The sequence below is a fragment of the Sylvia atricapilla genome, chromosome 17 (assembly GCF_009819655.1).
Source record: "Sylvia atricapilla isolate bSylAtr1 chromosome 17, bSylAtr1.pri, whole genome shotgun sequence".
Lineage (NCBI taxonomy): Eukaryota > Metazoa > Chordata > Aves > Passeriformes > Sylviidae > Sylvia > Sylvia atricapilla.
Window position 1 is genome coordinate 14,158,458 of NC_089156.1, and position 17,368 is coordinate 14,175,825.

The 17,368-nt window shown below is 48.4% G+C and overlaps 1 protein-coding gene and 1 long non-coding RNA gene across 4 annotated transcripts in view; both read left to right on the top strand.

Moving 5' to 3' along the window:
• Positions 1-3,318, top strand: part of MMP17 (matrix metallopeptidase 17) — a 41,885-nt gene extending 38,567 nt beyond the window's left edge. For all 3 annotated transcript variants that reach the window (XM_066331785.1, XM_066331786.1, XM_066331784.1), the window contains 2 exons: positions 613-870; positions 2,346-3,318. In XM_066331785.1, the coding sequence (XP_066187882.1) occupies positions 613-870; positions 2,346-2,671 (584 nt within the window). In that variant the 3' untranslated portion in view covers positions 2,672-3,318. The remainder of the gene's footprint in view (positions 1-612; positions 871-2,345) is intronic.
• Positions 3,319-3,463: 145 nt separating this feature from the next.
• On the top strand, positions 3,464-16,950 carry LOC136369121 (uncharacterized). The gene is made up of 2 exons (XR_010744957.1): positions 3,464-4,999; positions 16,780-16,950. It is a non-coding gene; the product is annotated as an uncharacterized lncRNA (long non-coding RNA).
• The last annotated feature ends 418 nt before the right edge of the window (positions 16,951-17,368 follow it).

The window sequence follows — 17,368 nt, forward strand, 5'->3', positions numbered from 1 at the left end:
ATATTGACAGTTCCCTTGTGCCCAAGGTCAGGCCAAGGGGGTGGCTGTGTAAGACCCTTAAAGAGCAGTGAGCTGCTCGTATGGGATTTATCCAGTTCCTGTACCTCCTCATAATCCACAGGTCTCTCAGCCCACCTAGCTCTAGAAAGTGGTGATTTCTCTTCCAAAGTGGACTGCACTTGGCTTCTCAGGAGCCAAATAGCCCACAGAAAGTGCCCAGTTTGCACACACAAGCTGTCTGTAGCTCTGTTTCTTTGGATATCAGGCAGAAATCCAAGGGACGGAAAGCCAAATGTCTCCATCAAATGCATAAAAGTGACGGCTCTACTGATGCTGTCAGTGTGTTCATGTCCTGCTACAGTCATGCTTTCAGCAGCAAAGCGGGGCTATATCCGTGGACAGCCTGACACAAAAAAAGCAGCCGTTCAAAGCCAGAGGTTCCCCCATGGGCTGACCCCTTCCTATTCCCATCCTTAAATGCTCAGAGCTCAGCCCCAAAGCTTTGTCACCACAGTAGATAACAAAACATTAGCTCAGCTCATCTATGGGGAAATACTGGTTTAGGCTATGAAACAAATGTGATTTTATTCTGTGCTTGTTTCCTTTCCACAGGAGACAGATATTGGGTCTTCAAAGACAACAATGTGGAGGAAGGATACCCACGGCCCATTTCGGACTTTGGCTTGCCCCCGGGAGGAATCGACGCTGCTTTCTCCTGGGCTCACAATGACAAGACTTATTTCTTTAAGGACACTCTCTACTGGCGATACGACGATCATGACCGGAGGATGGATCCCGGCTATCCTTCGGAGAACATCCTGTGGAAGGGAATACCCAGCCCTTTAGATGATGCCATGAGGTGGTCAGATGGTGAGTCCATATGGCAATTTAAAAAAGCACAGCAAAGAAAATCAATGCTCTATTGAGCTGTAGCCCCTTTTACCCGTTTATGTTGCCTGCCAACATAAACGCTGAGCCCCTGATGGGATGTTCCTGGTGACTGGAAGCGGAAGAGAGAGGTGTAATTCCAGCCAGAGTTCCCCCTACTGCTCAGTAGAAGATTTGGTAATATTAAACAGGCAACAAAAATATCGTGGGGGGATAACTATTGCACTTTATTAAAAGAACACAGTTGATGCTGTGTCGCTGTAGGACGCGAAATGAATGACGTGCACACTGTCAGGTCGTCAGGGCAAAAATAGGGAAGTTTGTTTTTCTCCTTGGGTTTATGTAGATTTTGGACAATGACCACAGATTGGAGGATGAGGTTGACACCTCTTCCACCACACTGGCCAAACTAGAAGTCCATCAATTGTCCCTCCTCCAGAGATTAATGTAAACATCACTTTGTTTACCTGAAACTCCACTACAAAAATGCAAGCATCAGAAGGCTGAAAAAAATCAGGGTGACAATGCTGTTTTGCAGTGATTTTTATCCTAGTGTGGGCTGATTTGCTCTCGCTGGTTTTCTCGTCACTGGATTTTTAGCCGGATATATGAGATAGAAAATACTTTTAAAGATGTTTTCCCAGAGTTGCAACTTATTTTCTGAGAAGGAGATTCCTCAGTGGTTTCTTTCTCTTGAAAAGACCGCAAAAATTTTGTCACAGGAGATATTTACAGTCACCTGTTCACTCACAATGAAGTGGCACTTCCAGGGTTTATTTACTGGTGACCTAACAGTGTACTAGCAGTCATTAAACCAGGCAGAGGGCAAGGCCACTTCCAGAGACTTTTCAAGTTAAATTTCCATAGCTATTGAGAGTGACATTCCCATTTCAGGAGTCCTCCTGAGTATGGGGTCTGCTTAGAGAATTCACAACCTCAGTTCAGAGTGGAAAACCTGCACCTGAGAGCAGAAGGTTCCCAGGGCCCTGTCAGGTTCAGGTTATTTTTCTGAGCCCAGTGTCAGCAGCACACACCCCAGGTCATTGATGGATAATCTCCAGCTTTACCATGCCCTATTAGAAGAAGGAGAGTTGTGTATGGTGTGTCTAGCTGTGGGTTCACAGGGCCTTGACCCTACACACCCACAGTATCAGGCGGTACATCTGCTCTAGGACTTGGCACAGAAGAGACAACACTTCACCCTCCACTTCCAACTGCTGGTAGCTCCTGGCTGATGTGAGAGATCCTGGCCAGTGACCTTACCTTAACCTCTGTAGCATCCCTCCTGCAGCAAGAGGGGATATTGACAACAAGCAGTGATATCTCATGTCCCTCCACTCCCCGGGGCTCAGCTGGGGTGGGAACACTGCTCTGCTGTACCAAGTGCTCCTTTGACCTTCCTCTGGGACAGCACCCACTGCCACTCACCTTGTGTTTGGGTTTTGGTCTCTTTGCAGGTGCAAGTTACTTCTTCAAGGGCAGGGAGTACTGGAAAGTGCTGGACAGCGAGCTGGAGGTGCAGCCCGGGTACCCACAGTCCATCGCCAGGGACTGGCTGGTGTGCAGTGACATGCAGTCTGACACGCCCGAGGCAGCCGGGAGCAGCAGGACTGGGGCGCGCTCCAGGCCAGGGCAGCACGACGAGAGCCGCTCAAAGAACGGCTATGAGGTCTGCTCCTGCACCTCGGGCGCCCCATCTCTGCACCCTCACCCCATACCCAGACTGACAGCCAGCCTCCTGCTGGCTGTGTGGACAGCAGCACTGGTCTGTGCAGCCCTATGACAGCTCATCTCACCCCCAGGACAACGCCACGGTGCTTCAGGATACAGCTCCATGATTGCTAACTGTTGCAAGCAGAAAAGGAAACATTCCTAGGACCACGCCAGTGAAGAGTTTGAATTCTCCATGAGAAATGAACAGTGATTTTGTTTGGGGGTTTTCTTTTTTTTGAATTTTAGTTTAAAGGCCTAGTAACAGAGTTGAGTTCTTATTCTCCCACCCAGTTAAAGATGAGAGCAGTCTCATGGTGAATTTAGAAAAGCTCCGTAGAGATGTGTTGCTCTGGATATTTAAACACAGTGAACAAGGGAGGGGAGAGCTCATGGGATGGAGTGGGGACAGAAGAGATGCTGCTGAGATAGACAGCAACAGAAAGGCAGCCAGCAGGAGGTAGTAGTTATGTGCTGACACAATGTACGCATCCCATTGGATGTACCAGGTAGAAGAAACGGTGACACCACTAAGATTAACTGCAAAGTGATCCTTATTTTACTGTCAAGCCTGCTGTAGTCACTGGCATCTGGGTAATCTGTATCAGTTTCTATGGGTCAGAAACACCTTTGCCTTTCAGAAGGCACTGCAGCTTATCTTTGTATATGAGTCATTGTAATTTAACAATTTCTCTAATAAACCTTGGCCGCCTACATGGAGATCTCCCAGTCGTGTTCCAGATCAAGCCTATCACCTGCAGCAAGGTACTCGCTGTGAGGCTCTTAGCAGCCTCACCTCTGGATGAGGAGCATGGCAGCCAAATGAGATGCAGCTGCAACCAGCACAGCCCCAGACTAATTTGTGCACACGTACTCCTGGTCTTAGAATTTCTCTGTCGTGTTGGCTTATGTTTTGTTAGGAATCTAGAATGTGTTGCATTTGTTTGTGTCTCTGCCATACCTGGCTATGCTGCAGAGGATGGGCTGGAGCAGGGAAGATGTTGTACGGTCAGCTCAAACTCCTTTTGATGCCTCTGACAGGAGCTTGGAGTGGCAGAAGCCAAGGTCAAGTGCTGCATTAGGATGTTCCTGTTTGGGTTTATTCCATGCTGTTAATCAATTTTCTGTGCTATGATTTGGGCATTTGAGAGTTGTTGAAAATGATGAGTGAGAACTTGGATGAGATGTTGAAGAAGCCAGGGTCCTCGAGTCTGCTGTTGCCAAGGAGTGTTACATTGGCAGAGGCCACTGGGACATGCTCCTCTTCGCTGCCCTGCCTCTGCACAAATGTCTTTTGCTGCCCTTTCGGGGCCAGCTTCTCAGAGACACACGGCAGCAGACAATGTCACTGCAGGACCCAAAGTACACATCCTGAGAGAAAAGGGGGTCACCTTGAGTTTCCCTCTGCTACTTGCATTTTTTAAATAGTCCCAAGCATACCCTCAAATACCCTCTAGTGGAAGAAGGTTGAAAACCCTAACACCGCCATGGCATCTCCTTAATTTTTAGCAGCAAAACACGATCTTTACTAAACTTAAAATTTCATTTCTCTGCTGCTACTAAGTTAATAAAAGGAGTTTATCAGCTTTTGCTGCCCTTCACTGATACTCAAGATCATGAAAAATTGCTCTAGTGCTCTACAATAAATACAGATTCTAGACCTCCCTCATTCTCCCCGGACTAGAAGCATGTGAATTGATTTTTTATCTTCTTTATTTTGGTTTCTGTGGGTTTTAAGCTGCATGGAGAAAGGTGTCTGTAGATGTGGCACGAGGGAATGGTGGTGGGAAGGGCAGGATGGAAGGAACTGTTTAGAAATCCAGAGGCGGCAGTGCAGTGGGAGCTGGTGATCCTGCCTCAGGCACACTCTCCTGGAGAGCCTGTGCAATGATAATATTCCTGTTTTCCTTCCTGAACCTGGAGTTGGAGGAGAACAGAAGTCTTCGCATTGATGGAAGGGGGAACACCTGGGAAAAACTGCTGTTTTTGTCCTCAGAGAGCAGTGGGGAGAGCCTGAGAGAAATCCTGGCTGGCTGAGGGACACTTATGGCCCCTCTGGATTAAATTCCTGCGTCTCCTCAGACCTGCCGGTTTGCAGTGGAGTTTGGACACATTTTGCTGCAGCTTTGCTTCTTAATAACTGGAGATCCGTGGATTGCTGGGTGATTGCCGTGAGTTCTCCTCTTTTGTAGGAGCTGCACGGTGAGGTCAGTGTTCTGAGGGAGGCCCTGGCAAAGCTGCCGAGGGCAAGGAACACAGAGCGGCCGGGGGGCCTTCTCCCACCTGAGTTTCTGCTGGAGCGTGGAGTTTAAACAGGGTTTGGGGTGTTCTCCTGCAGTCCCGGCTCCAACTTCCGCCCCTGAGCCGAGGCCTCGCTGTGTCCCAGCACTGAACCCAGCAGGTGGGTGCGCTTTTCCAGCCCTCGGATCCCACGGGCAATCCCGGATTCCCAGAGCTGCCCGAGCCACGGCCCGGCCTCTCTGCCTGGGAGCTGCACTTGAGTCTGCCTGAACCAAGGGCATCCTGTTTGAAACTTTATTCCTGTTTTTCCTCTTGCAGGTAGTTGCATACGAAATGCAAGAGAGCCAGTAGGAAGTGAAGGTGCTGGCAGGCCTTATCCCAGTCCAAGGTTCCCACTTTCCTCTCTGACTCCTGGATAATTGCTTGGCCATAACCACAGACTGTCCATTTGATTTCCTGCCTTTTCCAATAAATCGTTGCTTTCAGCTGCAGTGTGTTCCTGGTGTCATCCTCCTCCTCCTCCTCCATGGATTTGTAAATAGAATTCCTGGCTTTTGCCGAGTTGAATTTTGTTATCCAGCAGTTGTGGCTCTTTTGTTCCATTGAAAGGTGCCAACTCTGCAGAGAGTTTCAGATGTCAAATACAAGTAGGATCGGACTTGCTTTGGATTGTTACTGAGCCAATCCAAAATAAAAATATGGGTAATTTCCCACAAAATACAGGTAATTCTTGTATAGGAGTAATTAGACCTATTGAATTCCCACTTCTCTTTAAAATCAGAGCAGAAGAAGCAGGTTTTAAATCATCATTCCATAAACTTCTGCCGACTTGATGACTGTTCCAAAAGTTTTCAATGTTAGAAATTCCTGAGCTTGTCTTCAACAACAGGTCTACCTACCCGACTGCCCAGAGGCAGGTACTAAGGCCAGCTGGGGACAACAGGTCTTCCCGTGGGCCCAGAGCCAGGTACGAAGACTGGCCGGGGACAACGGGTCTACCCAGGGATTTGGAGGCCCGGGGGCAGGATGAGGAGGACTGATGCATCCAGGATTTCAGAGCTTTACCTTCCCTTCCCTGCCCTAAGTCTGGCACAGGGGAACATGTCTACCCGGGACCTGTGCCAGGTCCCCGAGGCTGAGCGGAGATAACAGGTCTACCCAGGAGTGACAAGAGGCAAGAATGTGTGGGGCAGGGAACATCATTCCCACACATTCCCTGCCCCACAGATTGCAAATCGTGGCCCCCATCCTGATCCAGTTCCCTACCCCACGTTTCTGCCCCTCACACTTCTGACCCCATTCCTGCCCCATAGATTTCCTGACCAGATTTCTCTCCCCAGTTCTGCCCCACAGATGTCTTCCCCACACATTCTTGACCCATTTCTCTCCTCCAGTTCTGCCCCAAACACTCACCCTCTTCCTGCCCCATAGATCTCTGCTCCACACATTCTTGCCCCATAGATTTCTCTGCCCCACGGATTTTCCTGCCCCACATCCTTTTCCCATTCCTGCCCCACACATCTCTGCCCCGCACATTCCTGACCCATAGATTTCCTGACCCCATTTCTCTCCCACAGATTCCCTGCCCCACATCTTTTCCTGCCCCACAGATCTCTGCCCCATAGATATGCTGATCCCCGATTTTCTCCCTGAGCTCTGCCGCAGACGTTTTCCTGCCCCATAGATTTCTGCCCCACACATTCCTGCCCTATACATATCCTGCCCTACATCTTGACCCCGTTTCTCTCTCCCAGCTCTGCCCCACACATTCCTGACCCATTGATCTCTGCCCCATAGATTCCCTGCCCCATTCCTGCCCCACACATTCCTTACACCTAATTCTTGGTGATTGGATTTAGCCCGGGCTTGTCAGTTGAGTCATGAACAAGCCAACTCAGCTCCTGAACTCTCAACGAACGTTTGAAACACTTCCACAGAAAGACAAGGTAGTAATGATTGCAAAGGAAAAACTCCAAGTGGAGGGTAACACTTGCTGGGGAAATTCCTTGGGAATTATGGATCTCCTTAGGAATTATGGACTTTTGGAGGTGGAATCCCAGTTTCAGCCTTGGGCACCTGCAGGAGAAGAGGGGTCCTTATCCATAGCAAGGAAAGCCCGGTGCCCCAGTGTGTCAGCTGCAGACAATGAATGTCCAGTGGATGAGCAGCAAGTCCCCTCTCCCCCTACCCTCACACTCGGAGTGGCAGCAGCTGCAGGTGGGAGTTGTCGCAGGACGGTGAGGGCACAGAGCAGCCTCAGGTGAGAGCTGCCACAGGATGGTGAGGGGCAGAGCAGCCTCAGGTGTGAGCTGTAAAGGAGAATGAGGGGGCAGTTCGTGCCAGGGCTGCTGAAGAGAGGAGCCTCTGATCCCTTCGGCATGGAGCTGTGGGAGGAGAGGATCTCATTCTGGGTTTCTCGGAGCACTGGTGGGAGCCTCTCACAGGGTTTGGGGGAGCACTTGGATATGGTACGTTGCTTCAGGAGGTGCTGAGGGACAAACGTTTGTGCCGAGCAGGAGGTGAGCCAGTGTGGGTGTGTAGGGGGGACGTTTCTCCTTTACCTTTTCAGTTCCATCTTGCTAATTCTTCACTGGTGCTCCCAGAAGAAAAAGGAGATGTTGAGGACAAAAGGATTTGAAATTGAGGGAAGAAACTCCTCTTCTGTTATTGTCTGTTTAACCCGGAGGGAGTCCTTCTTCACCTGGGATTCTAATAAATAATGATACTTACATGTGATTTTTATTCAATATTATGTTCTTTGTGGTATATAGTGTTTTGTTTGGTTTTTTGGGGGTATTATTTATTATATGTAATTTGGTTTTTGAGTGAAAATAACTTTACAGATGGGCTTGTTTGTATTTGAGGTAGAATTAATTTAAGAGCTTTTTTGGATAGACTTCTGGTATGTGTTATGTATGTGTTATTAGGTATGTGTTATTAGGGTTTTGTTTATTGTATGTAGGGATTCTGATTGGCTGAGGTCAGTCTGGCTGGTCAGAGTTTGGGTGTTTTGTTATTTGCAGTTTTAAATTTTTTTAAATCTTTTCCTGTTAAGTGGTTTTAAATAATTTATTGTGTAGCTTTATTTTGCTAGTAGATGGTGTATGGTGAGGGATATGGTGTATTTATTTCATGTTAGGTTTCTATGTTGATCAGATTGGTTTTGAGCTGAGTTTTGTTGTTGAATTTTTTTGGTGGGGTTTTATATTTTTCAAGAGTATGTTTCCTAAATCTTACAATGGTGTAACCGGCTGTAGTGTGAGGTATAGGGGAGGTTTTTATTTATTTAGTGGTGGCTTTTATCATAGTGAGTGTGTAGTGTTTGTTTTGGTGGATTTCAGGTAATGTGATGTAGTTCATTTCTTAGAGTTTCCTAATGTTTATAATTGCATTGTTGTTTATTGTCTCATCGAGGTTTATTTATTTAGCTGGTTTGGCTATAGTATGTGTTTTATAGTTATGGGTAATTTGGGAGATATTGTTTATAGTGAAATAGATCTTTAGGCTTTCTGTATATTTATAGGTGGTATTTTTGTTTTGATGTTTTTGAGCCATTATGTGTTTATTGAGTTAGGAATAATTGGTTTTGGTGTTGTTAATTTAAGTGTATTTGTGCTCTTGTTATTTTTGCAGTTTGATTGGTTTGGTGTTGTCGTGGTTTAGGGTAAACATGGGTGAAACCTTTTGAACTGTGTATTTTTGGAAAGTAAACCCAAATGGTATCTGTCTTTTAAATTGGTTTGGGAAAGAACTTTTTGGAGAAAAGTTGACAAAGTTATTTATTGAACAAACCAAGCACTCACAAGCCTAAAGAATGAATAGCATGCAATAATAAAACTTCTTGCTATTTTTAAGCGAGATGACAAAATTAGAAAGTCCTTGCTGTGGGTTGTAGCTGAGCTCCTTTGGTCTTTTATCAGCTCTTCTGGCATTGATAAAATTGCTAAGTCCAGGCCCTGTGGGCTGCAGGTACCACCTCTTGGTGCTCCTCTGGGTTTTTTAGTCTGCAGCAGGTTCAAAAATCCTAAGAGAAAGAGGAAAAAAAAAACCCAGAAAACAGTGTGGGGAACTTCTCTGCCCTAGCTAACTAAAACTGACTAGGAGCCAAGAAGCTCTCTGTGCTGCAGTCTGTCTGTGCTTCAGCTGCACGTACTGGAGAAGGAATACACAGGAGTGAGCTGTTTTCTTAACACAAACTGCATGCTTTGTCTTCCCTTGCTTTTCTCTCAAGATCAGTCTGAAAGGTATAGAAGGCATTTTTGAAGTAGTTATTTTACCCATTTTAGGGGCTTTGGCACTTAAAATATTTGTTTTGCAGGAAGTTTTCTTGGAGTTTAGCATTAGTTATAATGGGATTATTTTATTTTTAATTAGGTAGTTTTAGGTTTTATTGTAGTTAAAAGTGACTTTTTTGTTATGTTAGTAATAGAAAATAGGTTTTAATTTTGTATGTAGTGATGGGATTGGTGTATGTGGTGTACTAGTCTTGACTAAGAGTTTAAAATCCTGTGGTTTTGATGTGTTACGTTAATGAATTTCTGTAGTTCAAAAGACATGGGTTCTCTGCTTCTTATTTTGGTAGAGGCAGGTCTTCAAGTTTGGGGGGTCATCCTGGGTATATATTTTGGAGGTTTTTTGAGGGGAACGGACATGACATTATTTTTAGTATATTTGGTAGTTTGATTATGGGTGATAAGAGTCGGCCTTTTTTTTTTGTGGATTTTTTGTGGGGTTTTTGTTTTTGGAATTCATGTATTTGTGTGGTTAGGGTAGTGGTGTTTCTGGTGCAGCTCTAAGCATCCATTATTGTTTCTGTGTTTCAGGTGGTCCATTGTATTACACAGAGACCCCCCTCACTGACCGGCCAACAGATCTGCTGAGACCGTGCATCAATGTTTGGTTTTCTTTATGGTACCTGACTGAGAGACAGCAGCCTGGAGACAGCAGGAATTTCCCCTGAGGGCAAGGCGGCCTTCTTTGTTACCTGACATGGATTCTCATCCCCAGACATCCAAGAGATAAGTGGAGGGCTCTGAGCCACAGAGGGGATACAAATGTGGTGCTGGGCTGGGAGTCACCAGGAGAGATTTTTGAGTCAGGTTTGGACATGGGGATGTCCAAGATATGAGGCCTTAGGCTACATAAAGGGAAGGTCTCAAGTGCTAAAGTGCACAGGGCAGAGCAGTCCCAGGGCATGTTGTGTCACTTGTCTGTTGTGCTGTCTGTGTCTTTTGGGTGTCTCATATGGCGTGTCTTTTGCCTTGGCCCTCTGAGGGGCCTGTTGGAGATGCCAGGCATCATTCTTAACATCTCCCTATTCCTTGGCCAGGTGCTGGTGCTACTGAACCTTTGACTCGGGAGCTCAGGGGCACATTGGAATCCATCTTTGTTCACAAGCATCCAGGCCGATGCCTTTTCAGGTCTTGTTCTGAGCTGTGTTGACAGCCGTGCACCGCCATGATCCATTCTAGTGGATTAGGTCTTGTGGGAATGCCAAGATAGGTAGAGGATTCTGACTGTAGGATTCTCAGGCATCCGTCTCTGCGTTTCTTAGGACGTCATCTCTTTGGCATCTTCTTCCTGCAGGGTTTTCTGAGCTCGGTCAGCTCACCATCAGTCTTACCTCGGTCATCTCATCCCGAGTTCTCTCGGTCCTCAGGGTCGTTCTTCTTGCCAAGGGATTTCCGTTCCTGTTGTGTCCCCTTGTTTGTTGTGTCCTGTGTCATGGGTGTCTGCGTGTATTTGGCCCAGAGCTGCTCTGCCTTGCTGGTTAGTCTGGGTGTAGGGGTAATGGAACGAGGCCCGGGGACTTGAAATTTGTTGGGTAGGGGGTATTTCTAGGTGGACACAAAATGCCCGGAGCTGTCAAGTTATCCTGCAGCACTTTTACTCTTGTCCTAAGTTACTTTCAGATGCAGAGGGATAAAATCCATGGCAGAGCGCCCCATCCCGGATGCAGGGACTCTCCCGAGAAGGTCAGTCGCTGTTTGTGTTTGCAGGGAAGTGTAAATGGTGGTTATGTTACAACGCTGTTCTTTGTCTTTATTTTTAGGAGGTGAAGCCAGATGTCAGCAGTCAAGTTAAAGTGGGCAAGGTGAGCAGTGATGGGTGGACAGAAGCAGTTGCCATTGCTCTGGTCTCCCTTGCTGGTACAACTCTAAGCATTTGCTATTCTTTTTTTATTTATTTGAGGTGGCCCTTTTGCCAGATGTGCAGGCCCAGGATGCCAGAGGCCAGATGGGTGCCACTTTAAGGTGTACTTGTGGCATGCTTCAGTCAGACCGGGGAGGTTGCTGTTTCACAGTAACTCAGCATGCTGTTTTGCTTTTTTATTTCTCTGCAGGCTCTGCTGCTGCCCTAGGCGTGCCAAGGAATAGAGGGAGAGGGGTGAATTGGCATTTAGGCAGGGTGACCCATAAGGGGAGCGGCGTGCAGCAGTGGCTAGGTGTGTACCTTTTCCTTTTGCGGGTACTCTCCGGGCAGCCTCTGGAGTGGAATGAAGATCTGAGGGGGGAGCCAGGACAGGTGGTGTGGAAGGGCCCTGGGGATTAGTCTTCTGGAGGGTTATAGTCACATTTTCTGGTTTGTGACCTTAGGTAGCATGAGGAGGTGGGGAGGTCAAGTCTGGATACGGCGGCGCCTAAGCGGATACAGAGAATGTCTCGATGTCCACGGTGCCCATGCGTTCATTTCTGTCAAGGATGGATTTTGTCTGCTTGTCTTCCAGAAGCTAAGTGTTTGAGCCGGTGGGTGGGAGAAGGGGAAAAACCTTTTCTGTCCCAGGTGGCCATTTCAGGTTCCTTAGAGGGGAGGGCCCTAGTGTGATGGACCCCTCAGCAGTAAAGGGAGAAAGGGTTCCTCCTCAGCAGCACCAGAGCCTGTGCTGAGCAGGGCGGTTCAGAGCAGTCTCTGCATTCCAGGGAGCTTCACATTGTTGGCCTTGTTTTAGAGTCCACAGGGTTAGGGTGCAGTGTGGGATTCCTGGCCTGGCTCACCCTGGGATGCCTGTCCTTGGAGCATCCTGGTAAGGACCATTGGTGGTTCCAAGGTGTAGGGCAGTAGGGTTCAGCAGAGGGAGTTTACGGTGACACACAGAGGCTGAGGGAGGACTTGAGAGGTAAAGGACTCAAGGGCTAGAGAGCACACAGTGAAAATCAGGAGTACCGGCTAGGATAGAAGTCAGAGTACACGTACACCAGCCTTCACAGCACCACTACCAACACTGTTTGGTAGGTACAGGCAGGAGCCGTAATGCAGGACAATGCCAGAAGCCCTGAGAGGTGCAGGCAGTAAGGCTAGGGCTAGGCAGGAAGTGACAGTGAGGGATCAGAATCCGCAGGGTTGGGGTTCGCTGGGGATGTCCGTCCTGCGATCCCTGTCCTGCTCTCACCGGCGGTGCTCACAGCCCTAATGGTGGGTGAGCTCAGTGCCAATAATGCCTCCAACATCTTGGCACCGCAAGAGTCAGCCTCTGAGCACAGCCAGAACGTGCTGCCCGAGGGTCCAGGCATGCTTAGGGGACGGTGAGTAGCAGAATTGGCAGATTTTGGCTGATGTGCTGCTAGGATAATGCTTTGATACTTGGTTTTCTTTATTGTAGCTGACTAAGAGACAGCAACCTGGTGACAGCAGGAAATTCCCTGAGGGAGACGTGGCCATTTTTTGCACCCAATGCAGATTCAAATCCCTAGACATCTGAGAGATAAGTGGAGGGCTCAGAGCCACAGAGGGAATAAAAGTGGGATGCTGGGTTGGGAGTCACGGGGAGGGGTTTTTCAGGTTTGGAGGTGGGGATATCCAAGATGTGACCCCTTAGGCTGTGCAAGGTCTCACAGTGCTGAGATGCGCAGGGCAGAGCAGTCCTGGTGTGTGTCATGTCACTTGTCTGTTACGCACTCTGTGTCTTTTGGGTGTGTCATGTGGTGTGTCTTTTGCCTTAGCCCTTCTGGGGGCCTGTTGGAAGTGCCAGGCATCATTCTTAACATCTCCCTATTCCTTGGCCCGATGTTGAACCTTTGACTCGAGTGCTCAGACACACATCAGAATCGCATCTCTCTTCACAAGCATTCAGGCCGATGCCTTTTCAGGTCTTGTTCTGAGCTGTGTCCACAGCTGTGCACTGCCACGATCCATTCTGGTGGATTAGGTCTTATAGGAATGCAAAGATAGGTAGAGGATCCTGATCCTAGGGTTCTCGGCCATCCATCTCTCCGTTTCTTATTATAAGCCATCTCATTGGCATCGTCTTCCTGCAGGGTTCTCCGAGCCTGGTCAGCTCACCTTCAGTCTTACCTCAGTCATCTCACTCCGAGTCCTCTCGGTCCTCAGGGTCGTTGTTCTTGCCAAGAGATTTCTGTCCCTGTTGTGTCCCCACGTTTGTCCTGTCCTCTGTCACGGGTGTCGGTGTGTGTTTGGCCCGGAGCTGCTCTGCCCTGCTGCTTAGTCTGGGTGTCAGGGTAACAGGACAAGGCCCGGGAACTTGAAATTTGTCGGGTAGGGTGCAGCTGGCCTGTAGAGGGTATTCCTAGATGGACATGAGGTGTTTGGAGCTGTCAAGTTACCCTGCAGCACTTTGACTCTTGTCCTAACTTTCTTTCAGATGCAGCTGGACAAAATCTGTGTCAGAGGCCCCCATCCTGCGTGTGGGGACTCCCCCGAGAAGGTCAGTCAGTGTTTGTGTTTACAGGGGAAGTGTAAATGGTGGTTATGTTACAGCAGTTCTTTGTCTTTATTTTTAGGAGGTGAAGCCGGATATCAGCAGTCAAGGTGAAACGGACACGGTGAGCAGTGATGGGTGGACAGAAGCAGTTGCTATTGCTCAAGCCTCACTCGCTGGTGAAACTCTAAGCCTCAGTTATTGTGTGTTTTAGGCGGTGCACTCGCATGATGCCGAACTCCCCTCTCACCGACCGGACTGCTGACCCAGTTCGCCTGGCTTGTGAGCCCTCCGGGAGCATTACAGGACTCTGTGATGAAGCATTGATCTTCTCCATTTGAAGGCACTATCGAGGTAGGCTTGGATAACGGCCGAGCAGTTGGGGTTACGATTTGGGGAGGTAAGGCAGCAGGAGCGAGGGTCCTCTGGAGTTTCAGCAATGCCACGTCACTTTGTGTGCTCTTAACCCAGGCAGACCCCGTGACGTTGGCGTTGGCCTCTGGGCGCAGCTGAAGCACGGGGCCCGAGGACCTGGGAGCGCTTAGGAGACGGAGAGTAGCAGAATTGTTGCTTTTTGGCCAATGTGCTGCTAAGATCACGCATTCATGTTGGGTCATCTTTGTTGTAGCCGACTGAGACAGCAGCCCGGTGACACCAGGAATTTCCCTGAGGGGGAGGCGGCCTTCTTTGGCACCTGGCGTGGATTTGCATCCCCAGACGTCTGAGAGATAAGTGGAGGGCTCCGGCTCACAGAGGGGATGGAATCAAGGTGCCAGGGCAGGGGTCACCGGGAAGGGTTTTTGGGTCAGGTTTGGAGGTGGGGATGTCCAAGCTGTGCCCCTTAGGCTATAGGAAGGGAAAATCTCATTTTTGATCCATGTGCTGAGATGTGAAGGGCAGAGCAGTCCTGGTGTGTGTCGTGTCACTTGTCTGTTGTGCACTCTGTGTGTTTTGGGTGTTTTGTCTTTCATGTCTTATCCCTTTGCCCTTCGAGGGGCTTATCAAAACCCTGGCATCGCTCTCAGCATCTCTGATCTCTGCATTCCTCGGCCAGGTGCCTTTGACTCGGGTGCTCAGACACGCACCAGAATCCATCTCTCTTCACAAGCATCCGGTCTGGTGCCTTTTCAGGTCTTGTTCTGAGCTGTGTCCACAGCTGTGCACTGCCACGATCCATTCTTGAGGATTAGGTCTTTTAGGAATGCAAAGATAGGTAGAGGATTCTGACCGTAGGACTCTCGGGCATCCATCTTTTTGGTTCTTGGGATAATCATCCCATTGTCATCTTCTTCCTGCAGGGTTCTCTGAGCCTGGTCAGCTCACCCTCAGTCTTACCTCGGTCATCTCATCCCGAGTTCTCTCGGTCCTTGCGGTCGTTCTTCTTGCCAAGAGATTTCTGTCCCTGTTGTGTCCCCTCGTTTGTCCTGTCCTGTGTCACGGGTGTCTGTGTGTGTTTGGCCCGGAGCTGCTCTGCCTTGCTGCTCAGTCTGGGTGTAGGGGTAATAGGGTAAGGCCTGGGGCCTTGAAATTTGTGATGTAGGGTGTAGCTGGCCTGTCGAGGGTATTCCTAGGTTGCCACAAGATGTCTGGAGCCGTCAAGTTACCCTGCAGCAATTTGACTTTTGTCCTAACTTTCTTTCAGATGCAGTTGGATAAAATCCATGGCAGAGTGCCCTATCCTTGGTGAGGGTGCCCCCCTGAGAAGGTCAGTCAGTTTTCGACAAGAGTCACATATTTCACATTTATTGGCAGTCCAGTGCAGGCCACCTGCATTTACAGCTTCAAACGAGTGAGTCCCTTGCTAACCCTCCCTGGGCAGCAGCTGGAGCCTGCTGCGGGCTGGGCTGAGGGAGCAAACCCTTGGGGCTGACACTGCTCTACACTGGGGGTACTTGGCAAAATGACCAGCTTTGTCCTGGAATTTTTTTTTGTGCTTTCTACAAGGTTTTCATCATCAACTTGGTAAAAAATAAATGGTAAGGGCTGAAAACCTGAGGGGCTGTCAAGTTATACACACCAAATACAGCTTTTTTTAAAATAGCTGTGCAGCTTATATGTTGATTTCAGGACTTTTTTTGGTGAACCTTATTTTAAAAAAATCTTATTTTAAAGTTAGCTGATTCAATAATTAATTTATTGTACAAATACTCTCTAATGTCAGAAGGTTAAAGCACTAACACCAACATGCCACCTCCCTAATTTTTAGCAGCAGAACTTGATCTTTACTAAACTTAAAACTTCATTTTTTTGCTGCTGATAAGTTAATGAAGGTGTTTATCAGCTTTTGCTGCCTCTCACTCATACTCAAGGTCATGAAAAATTGCTCTAGTGCTCTGAAATAAATATAGATTTTAGACCTCCCTCATTCTCTCCAGACCAGAAGCATGTGAATTGATTTTTTGATCTTGTTTTTTTTTTGTTTCTGTGGGTTTTAAACTGCACGGTAGAAGGTGTCTGTGGACATGGCACCCAGGGAATGGTGCTGGGAAGGGCAGGATGGAAGGTACTGTTTAGAAATCCAGAGGCAGCAGTGCATTGGGAGCTGGTGCTCCTGCCTCAGGCACACTCTCCTGGCCAGTCTGTGCAATGGTAACATTCCTGTTTTCCTTCCTGACCCTGGAGCTGGAGAACAGAAGTCTTTGCATTGGTGGAAAGGGGAGCTCCAGGGAAAAACTGCTGTTTTTGTCCTCAGAGAGCAGTGGGCAGAGCCTGAGAGAAATCCTGGCTGGCTGAGGGACACTTATGGCCCCTCTGGAATAAATTCCTGCGTCTCCTCAGACCTGCCGGTTTGCAGTGGAGTTTGGATGCATCTTTGCTGCAGCTTTGCTTCTTAATATACTGGAGATCCTGTGGATTGCTGGTGATTGCCGTGAGTTCTCCTCTTTTGTAGGAGCTGCACGGTGAGGTCAGTGTTCTGAGGGAGGCCCTGGCAAAGCTGCCGAGGGCAAGGAACACGGAGCGTCCGGGGGCCTTGGATCCCACCCGAGTTTCTGCTGGAGCGTGCTGCGTGCAGTGCTGGATGTTTAACAGGGCTTTGGGGTGCTCTCCTGCAGTCCCGGCTCCAACTTCTGCCCCTGAGCCGAGGCTTTGCCATGTCCCAGCACTGAACCCGGCAGGCTGGGTGCGCTTTTCCAGCCCTCGGATCCCACGGGCAATCCCGGATTCCCGGAGCTGCCCGAGGCACGGCCCGGCCTCTCTGCCTGGGAGCTGCACTTGAGTCTGCCTGAAGCAAGGGCGTCCTGGCCACGTTTGAAACTTTATTGCTGTTGTTTTTCCTCTTGCAGGTGGTTGCAGGCCAAGAAGGAGAGAGCCGGTAGGAAGTGAAGGTGCTGGCAGGCCTTATCCCAGTCCAAGGTTCCCACTTTTCTCTCTGACTCCTGGATAATTGCTTGGCCATAACTGGACAGAGACTGTCAGGTTGATTTCCTGCCTTTTCCAATAAATCATTGCTTTCAGCTGCAGTGTGTTCCTGGTGTCATCCTCCTCTTCCATGGATTTGTAAATAGTATTCCTGACTTCTGTTTTTCTAGGCATTGTGGCTCTTGTTCCATTGGAACTTGCCAGCTCTGCAGAGAGTTTCAAATGTCAAATACAAGTAACATTGGCATTTCTTTGGATTGTTACTCCCACAAAATCCAGATAACTCTTGAACGGGAGTAACTAGACCTTTTGAATTCCCACTTCACTTTAAAGTCAGAGCAGAGGAAGCAGATTTTAAATCATCATTCCATGAACTTCCACCGACTTGATGACTGCTCCAAAAGTTTTCAATGTTAGAAATTCCTGAGCTTGTTTTCTGGGCAAGCTGGGATTTAGATATTCTTCTTTCCTTTTATTTGACGTTTTTTCCCTCTGATTTTAGTAAGGGAATCT